This window comes from Harpegnathos saltator, unplaced genomic scaffold (genome assembly GCF_003227715.2).
Source record: "Harpegnathos saltator strain DR-91 unplaced genomic scaffold, Hsal_v8.6 scaffold232, whole genome shotgun sequence".
Classification (NCBI taxonomy): domain Eukaryota; kingdom Metazoa; phylum Arthropoda; class Insecta; order Hymenoptera; family Formicidae; genus Harpegnathos; species Harpegnathos saltator.
The window spans coordinates 98,537-107,369 of record NW_020230020.1 but is presented as its reverse complement, the minus strand read 5'-3'; the positions used below and the strand labels follow the sequence as shown (position 1 = coordinate 107,369).

Here is an 8,833-nt window from a genome sequence, read left to right as displayed (position 1 = left end):
TTAAGAGCTGTTCCACCAAGTGTTCAGAGCCAATGTGGTTTGCATCGAACAGTGTTTGCCATGTCGAAGCGAACATCTCGGTGGTCTGTTGCGAATCGATCGAAACATATGTCGCGTGGCTCGGCATTCAATTCCATATCCAGAATCAGAACCAACGTGAGCGAGCATCCTCGCTCAACAGATGATATAGCCATCGCGCTTTGTTGCGATTCAACACGCAAACAGTTGTTCTAGCGGACACTGATTGCTGCAAGATAGCGTCACTGATCAATCGATGCACCTGATCGTACGGTATGTTCCGTCGGTCCATCGTAGCCTGTGACAACGCTCACTGATCCAGCGAATTCTCGTTCTGTTGACCGACGATATCATGCTCCATGGTATTGAACTAGCGAACAGAAAATGCGACACGGGATGATTCGCTCGTAACACGGTGGCCTCCTTCACTATGAAGGTTCCTTGCACATCGAGAGTGTAACCTTGCATATCTACAAATACCGGTGTTTCGTCGATCTGCGGGCGAAAAAAAGTGAATTCGTAAAAAAAGTGAAAATTGTTTCATCTCTGATCGTGAAAGAAAACCAATCGCTCACCGTATACAAAGGTCGTTCGATCGGCCATTGTTGTTCGTTCATGGTGTTACCTCGTGCTCGTTCGTTCGATCGGTCGATAATGCTGGAAATCTGTCACTATCGCGCCGGTTAAATAGCTCAGGCAGACCGATCGTATCGGCTTTCGCGCCGAGCGAAAAGAAGATAAAGAAGCGATATCGTTGTTTTGTATCGTTCGCTTTGGACAATCTTATCGGTTTTTTTCCGCCGCTCGACAAGATGACTTTATCGCGTGCGTATCAGCCGTTTCCGCAATCACGATCATTGCGACCGCGCACGAATGTTAGTTTGCGATGAATGGACGCACTTTTCTCATTCTTAGCGGCGAAAACCACACTCGGCCGTGCTGTCGTTGGCATTTTCGCTGAGCTTCATGCGCACGTACGACGCGCGAAATGTCGCGGGCGACGATCTCGTGCCAATGTCCTTCGAGGCGGCGCGTGAACTGTTCGATCTACTGGACGACAATATTCACGCCACCGACACGTTCACTCTGTCAGAGTTGCGCGATCGTCGAGCGTTCGATGCGCGCGATTTCTTGCACGCGAACAACGTGTACGCCGATCGTTTTGATAATGTGTTCGTACCGTTAATGCGGCGCCATCGCGCATTATTATCGCCCATTGCTCGATCCACCGCCGCCACGAACGACGATCCGTCGTCCGTGGTGGAATCAATGTCCGTCGAATCGTTGCGCTCCAACGTCGAGACCATTCGAGCGGTATTGGTCGCGTTGAACGAACGCGCGGCCGAGACCGGTGTGCCGATCCCGTTGAACGTTCGATGCACCGCGAGCACACGGCGGATAAAACATCGGCGCGTTGGACAGAACACTCGCCGAGCTAATCGAACAAGGCGACAAACGTCATGTCGCGGAGACGCTCGTTCGCAAGACATTGCTCGAGACCATCTAGAGCGATCTAGCGGAGAATAACGATCGGCCCGTCGTTCTCGTATCTCGAGGCGTACGACGCGTACGTGCCTATAGTGTACCGCTACGAATCGCTGAGCGGTATGATTCAGGCGTGGAACGCTCAACATTGCGCGCAGAACAATTGCGACGTTACCGTCGAGAGCGCGGACGACGAGAGAATTCGCTGGCTCGTGCTACCGGTGCGCGGCGTCTGGCAAAGCGGCACGTCTCAGGCGCTGTGGATCGTGTTGCACACGTTGACAGCGCTGACCGTTCAACGACAAAATCGATACACCGATCGTACGCTCGCGGTGCTCGAGAATATATCGTTTTACGTATGGTGCGCCGAATGCTCGGTGCACTGGCGCGAGAACCACAGCGATCGATACTTTCGCGAGATCGGATCGCTGTCGTACGTGAGATTGCGCCGATTGCCCATCGATCTGTTGCTGCTGCACTGCCACAACATAGTGCACGAGAATTCATCGAGAATCGTCGGTGCTAGAAGCAACGGCGGTGGACTGTCCAGGTGGACTTTGGCGCATTTGTGCCTGGATTATCGAGACTTTGCGGCGGTATCGCTGTTGCAACGAGGCGACGGTTCATCGGCGCAAGCTTTTCGCCTGACGGTGTGCCGGCCTTTGGCGAACGTCATCGCACGAGCAGCAGCAGCTACAACGAGTCGCGGTGACGAAGAACTCGCGACATCCGACGACGTTCCTTTGACCGACTGCTTGGCAGTGACATCCATCGACGCGAGCGCAATCAACAAGAGGATCGATTCGGTCTCGTTGACACTCGACGCGTTGCGCGACTATCACGGCGACGCGCTGCTGCGTCGACTCTGGTACGATATCGATCCGTCGATGACTGTGCCAATTTGTTGCTCCGTATGGTGAGCGCGCGCTGTCGTGACATCCGCGACGTTTCACCGACGATCGTCCAACTTGCGGCCGTTTACGCGCACGTCCGTAACTGATTTGCGTTTTTACAATGAACAAAGAGAAACAAAGAGAAACGTCCAACGAGCACGAATGAGAACGCCGGTCGGAGCGCGATGAACAGCGATCCTCGGTCGAATCGCTGTGCGGTCGATTCTTCGCTCTCGAGAGTCACGTATTGTACTCACCGAGACTGGCTGCGGTGGTATCGCCACGATCAAATCGCGAGGACGAGTCGATCGATGAGGACACTATGCAGATCGCGTTGCGCGCATTGTTTGACGATTATCAGCATTTTTTGAATTTTATCAGAGAGCTTGAATGTAAACACGCCACTGGATTGTTTCGCACCGAGACGAGACAATTGCGCGCAAACGACGAGGTGGCCACGCGTTTCGTCACTTGCAACGAATGCGACAAGATTGTACGTCGATACTGATTGCGCGTCATCGGCGCGCAAAGGGGATAGGATGGGTTGCGAATAAAGAGCGAAACAATTACAGTATAGGCATTTCTTTATTGTAACTCTTCCCTAGACATCACATCCCGAGGAAAATGTAGCGACTATGTACCCGCGAGCCAGAATGTACGATTTCTCAGAATCGTACTTTACATGGGCTATTTGCACCAGCGCTGAAACACCACCCGGATCGGTGGCCGTGTTGGGCGGTCCGCCTCTGCCGGTCGACTTTCCGTGATGCGATTGACTCGAGCTCAGTCCGGTCGCACCACCGTACATTTCGTTCTTCGCCATGTCGTCGTGGCGCATAGTCTCCATGATGTCGCTCGGCAGAGCACGCAGCGCGTTGAATTCGGCGCAGGATTGCAAAATGGATAGATTGAAAAATACGCGCAATTGTCGCGGCAGCGGTTTACCGCGAAATATCTTGTCGCGCAGATAACGGCGCACCAGTTCGTTCAAATGACCGAAGCGATCCTCATAGGTGGGAAATTTGAGACCTCGCGGAGTACGTCGAGCTATCGAAATTAGGTAGAACCCGTTCAGATAGGCCATGCCCTCGACGAAACGCATGTAGCGAATGCGCGTCATCGCGTACTCGCTGTGTCTCAGCGAATCCAGTACAAAATTCAGTGCGGTGAAACCCTCTTGCTGCAACTCCGCACCGAAGCGACAGTTTACCGTTCGCGCCATGCGAATAAGAAATCCGCGAACCGCGATCCAAGTTGCCGATCAGATACATCAAATGCGCGTCGGCTTTACCGGCCTCCTCCTCGCAGCACGAAGCGTCATAGTCGCGTAATTGACGTGCTCGCTCCACGATCGCATCATCCGTAGCGGCGGCATCGTTCGTCTCGTCGCTCGTTCGCACCTTCGTCACGATCGGTGCGTCGGTGGCAGCAGTGTGATGCGAATGCTCGTCGTATCGGGCCGTCAGCTCTTTGAGCGCGTTGGACGAAACGTTCAAATCCACTGCTCGCTTCTTCGCCAAGCGGCACAATCGCCACATGCACCAGAGCCTCTCGTCGACGGCGGCGCGCAGTTTCGCCTTCTCATCCGATCCCCGGCCGAGTTCGACGCATTTTGCGGAATCAAGACGCGACAACAGAGCTTATACGGAACGAGCATGTCGTCTGACGTCTCCGGCTTACCTCGCAGATACAGATCGTTCAGTTCGGTGACATCGTTGGCGCTCGGTTGCATATTGGCCACTTGATTCCACAGCGAGTTCATATCTTACATGGTCGGCGTGGTCGACGTGGTCGCATTTGGTGAGAACGATTTGCAATTGTCGCGCAAACGCATGTTCCCATCGTCGTCGCCGTCGCAACGACGAGCGTCTGTCTCGTCCTCGCAGCTACTCTCATCCGTGTGCGATGTCTCGTTGTCTTCCTCCTCCTCTTCGTGCTCAGATGCCTCGTTGTCGATGAACGACGAAACGTGTCGCGCCGAGGATTCATCGTTGCATCGTTCTCGTTTTCGTCGCTCGTTGTTGGCCGATCCGCGATTATTTTCACCATCGCGGACTCGTCGCTTTCGCGCGACGCGCTGTTCGGACGTGCTTCTCGCCGTTACCGCATTCAGATCGGTGGTATTGTTCGTCGCGCGACCGTGCTGGCGTAGTTTGTCGTACGAGGCGCGCTGCTTTCTCGCAACTGACAGCAACTCGCTTGTTGTATCGTCGATTCGTATATAGCCCATTGTTGCGTCGGTTGCCCAATCGGTCTCGATGCTTATATCGTCAGATTCGAGCGTTTACGTTTGACGTGACACCGGTCGACGCGGAAGAATCGTCGGTTAATACTCGCAAACTGCGAATGCCCAAGCTCCGTGTCCAGCGCCCGATTTTATAATGCGCCAAAGTCGATCGCATCTCGAATACCTACCTCACGCCCAACAGTATAAGGTGCTGCGTAGTGAGTGGGGGTCTATAGCGCGTGACACAGTGGTGTTTCTTTTAGGTCTCCCAGCTCGGCGTTGCGCGTTATCAGAGAAACAATCTCGCGTCACGATGCCGTCTCACGAGTGGAAGAATATGGCGATCGTGTTTGTGATCGTGGTGGTACTGATTGTCATCATAGCGTTCTGGATGAGCAGTAACAACAACGGCGGCGGTAACAGCGGTAACGGCAGTAGCAGTGGTCAGAACAGGAGTTTCGGTAGTTCCAGCAGTGGCGGCGGAATGGGCGGTGGCTCGAACAATGGAAATCGCGGCAACAATTCGCCACCTCCCGGTGGAAACGCCGGTGGCGGTGATAACGCGGCCGCCGCTACCGCACCGTACTCCTACTGATTGTCTCGATCGAAAAATTCGTTAAATTTTCTCCTCATTGTATCTTTTTCCTCTTTCGTTTTCCTCGTAGTCAACAAATTGCGATCCGGACGAGGCGACGCGGCGACAAACGGCGGAACGGGCGGATCGAGCGGTAGCGGCAGTGGTGCCAGAGATCAACATCACTCAGAGAGCAATCGATCGTAGAGCGAAACGACACTCCCGTTGATGGTCGCCACCCCCTATTGTGACGATTAGTAAGAGGCTTTTCCTGCGACGAGTCGTGCCATTGAGCGTTCTTTCTCGCGGTGACAAAAAAAGTACACGGGACAATGACCGAGCGCGAACGACAGCGCGAGCGTTTGCAAGTGCGTTTCGACGAGAGTCGTCCCACACATGACACGTTCGAGGCGATGGACGATGTGAAGCTGCTTTCGAGCACCACGTCAGATCCTGCCGCGCCGAGCGGATCGTTGCAGGACGGATTGGCTCGAGCCGACGAATTCGTAGCGCCCGTCTGGTTGAGTCGCTATTTACCGATCGTGTGTGGTCGAACGTGGACGCGTGCAAAAAGAACGCGAAATGTCCCGGCATGAGCTGCTGTTTGTTCGCACTGTTGAAATATTGTCACGAATCGATCAATGTGATAAACGGATTCTGTCAGGATCACCTGCACGCCATATTCAATCTAACGTATCAGAACGCTTCGTATTACGTGCTCAACGAGGAGGGTAAAGCGGTGCTCTGGGTCAAACCGTGCTGCTGCGCCTCCGAGCCGAGACCGGTGGACGACCGCATGACCGCGTGCTTCCCGTTCTTCGAGCTGTTTGAGCGCGAACCCAACGTTATGGACATTATGCTGTCGAATTTCGAACGACATCTCATCTCGTACGTAGTCAACAATTGGGAGTCTGTGTACACGCAACACGTGAATTATTTGCATCGTTTGATCATCATTCATTCGAGTTTAGCGCAGCAGTTGCGTCCGTCGCGCGACGATCAATCGCTGGACAATCAATTGATCATGCATTGGAACGTGTGGAATGAGTATTACAGTTGGATCTTGTGCGAAACTCCGGCCGATTTGTACATCTTTCACGTGTCCGATCGTACCCGCGAGGTTCAGAGCGTTCCGGTGTCCAAGTGCACCACGCTCACGCAGATGATTGTACGACTGTTAAGCGAGTCGTACACCAGATTGAAGGAGAATCGCTTTCTCTCCGGACCGTCATCGTACGGTGTGTTTTTGCGCGGTCCCTTTACGTACAGTGACAATCTGTGCGCTTTCGGCACCACCAAATCGACCAATCAGGTCGGCGTGTTCGGCCCGATGGCTACATTGCCGATGCTCTATACCGATCCGTGTAGACGCAAGTTGATACAGCACGACACGCATCAGACGCCAAAGGATGAATATTGCGTCAGTACTAAAGTCGACCGGGACAATACCGCGCTGAATAGAGCCGTGCTCGTTTCCTCCTCTTACACTGGCGGAGGGGGGTCTGACGATACCGCGACTAGCGCCAAGTAACGCTGATCGCGTTGTCCGGCCAGATGTGGAGGGGGGGACGAGTTAACGTTCGCGCGAATATAAACACACGGGGATGTCGTTTCGAATGCGATTCTTCCGCGCCCGTCTACTCGAGAGGGGGAAAAAGTGTCCGCAATGTCGCGAGAAACGCGCGCCGTATCCAGTTGCGTGTTGACGGAGATATCGCATCACTGTATGGTTCGTACGGCCAAACAGGTGCAGTGCATGTACTGTACTCGCAGACGCGCGGTGCGAGAGTTGCTGTTCGAGGCGATGTTGTACATCAACGAGAAGGATCTATCGGCGTGCGATTACAAACCGTGCGCCATGGGCCGACCGGAGGACGCGTTCGAATTGATAACGGCGCCGATGGCGATCGCCACTACGTACTGCAATCGTCGCGAGGCCCAATTGCGCTATCCTTGGGCGATCGAGCAGTACTGCGAGTTGCGCACGTTTGTGCTGCATAATCGTGACGAGTACGACATCAACAGGGCCACGAGACGCGATTGTCGAGCGAACGAGACGATCACGTCGCGCGAATCGTGCGAGGTAATGCGCGAATTGCTGATTGCGATCATCGACATATTCGACCACCAAGTGAACAGCAACGAGGACACGCGCGGTTGTCACCGATCGACGGTGAATCTGTCGAGTCGACACTGGCGCGACATCGTGCACTGGCTGACGCGGATCTTGCCATTCATGTGCGACTCGTTTACGCTGGTTCCGCGACACAGCGAGAACGAGCACATGGAACGAACGATTTCGCTGCATCCGCACAATTGGCTGAACGGTCGACTCATCGCCACGGGGAAAGTTGTTTCGACGATCAACGAGGACAATTGCACGCTGTGCTCGATTCGTTGCGTAATGAACACGGTCGTGCCAGCGTTGTTGCGAGACTTGAGGAATTGGCGCAACGGCGAGGTGTCGTCGTAGTTGGACAACGCGATAGCCTTCACACCGTTTCTCGTGAAGCACTCGATATTTGAGCGATTACTCGCCGGTTGTCGAGACTGTTGCGACACCGACACGTGCCGTCATCTGGAATCGCGCCAAGTCGACGCTCAAGATGATTTGAAAATTGTCGTCATCGTCAGCGCAGCAGCTGCCACATCGACACCTTCCGCGACGCCGTCGCGAGGCGTCGCGGTGACGACGGGATCGATCGACACGCAGAACATCATCGCCGAATCGTTGCTGCGTGTCCTGCAGGATGTGTGCGAGCGATTGCGCGCGAATCAATTGGACTCTGATATTGTTGCGCCGGTGTGCGAAAACTGGGAGCAAGTATTGTACCGGTTGACGTACATTTTGCCGTTGATGTGTTGGCGCTTTTCGTTGAGTGTGCGAAAGGCCGCGAGCAGAGCGGCGAACGGGTGATGATAAAATAAACAACAATATATTGCACACTATGTACGATTTATTATTTATGTTTGCACCAATTAACCCAAACGAAGCGCGTGCTGTCGCGTGTAAAAAAAATTACGAAGCCTATTCCAATCACCAATGCTCGGCATCGGCGCTACGATCGTTGGACATTGATCGCGCGATAACGGGCACGGGCCGCCACTGATCGTCGTCGATGGTCGTCGCCGCGAGCTCGATATCGTTCAGATATTCGTCGACGTTACGATCATCCGGGACAATCGCGTTCAACTAACGATACTCATCGTCCCCGTAGTCGTCGGCGGCGGGTTTGTTACGAACAGCGCTCTGACACGAATCGAATTGGACCGGATTATCGCGCGCGCGTTTTTCGCGTTCGCATCGAGGAGCGCACGGGGCGGCGTTTCCTCGATGCGTCCGATTGCGCTTGCTCGGACGCATCATTGTCGTCGAAGCGATGTACGACAACGCGTCGCTATCGTCAACGAGGCTCGCTGTCGATAACGCTCGATTCGACGAGAACGCGCCGAGCGATGGCGATAATGTCACGGCGGCATCCTCATCGCGATCGCGCGTAGCATCGCACGTTTCGCGCTCGTTGGCGTTCGGCGACAACGGTGTCGATTCCGCCGACATGTTTGCACGTTTGAGCGTTTCGCGCTCGTTGGCGTCGCGCGTCTCGGCGTCGCGCTTCTCGTTGTCGTCGCGCTTCT

The 8,833-nt window shown here is 54.3% G+C and overlaps 1 protein-coding gene across 1 annotated transcript; it reads right to left on the bottom strand.

Annotated features, from left to right (window-relative positions):
* Positions 1-4,161: 4,161 nt before the first annotated feature.
* LOC112588500 (uncharacterized) lies at positions 4,162-4,626 on the bottom strand. The gene has a single exon (XM_025298670.1). It carries the CDS (start codon positions 4,624-4,626, stop codon positions 4,162-4,164), a length of 465 nt encoding a protein of 154 aa, XP_025154455.1.
* Positions 4,627-8,833: the final 4,207 nt, after the last annotated feature.

What these genes read in the sequence shown, in the direction of transcription:
- LOC112588500 (XM_025298670.1), bottom strand. Translation starts at nt 4,626, where the DNA reads ATGGGCTATATACGAATCGACGATACAACAAGCGAGTTGCTGTCAGTT.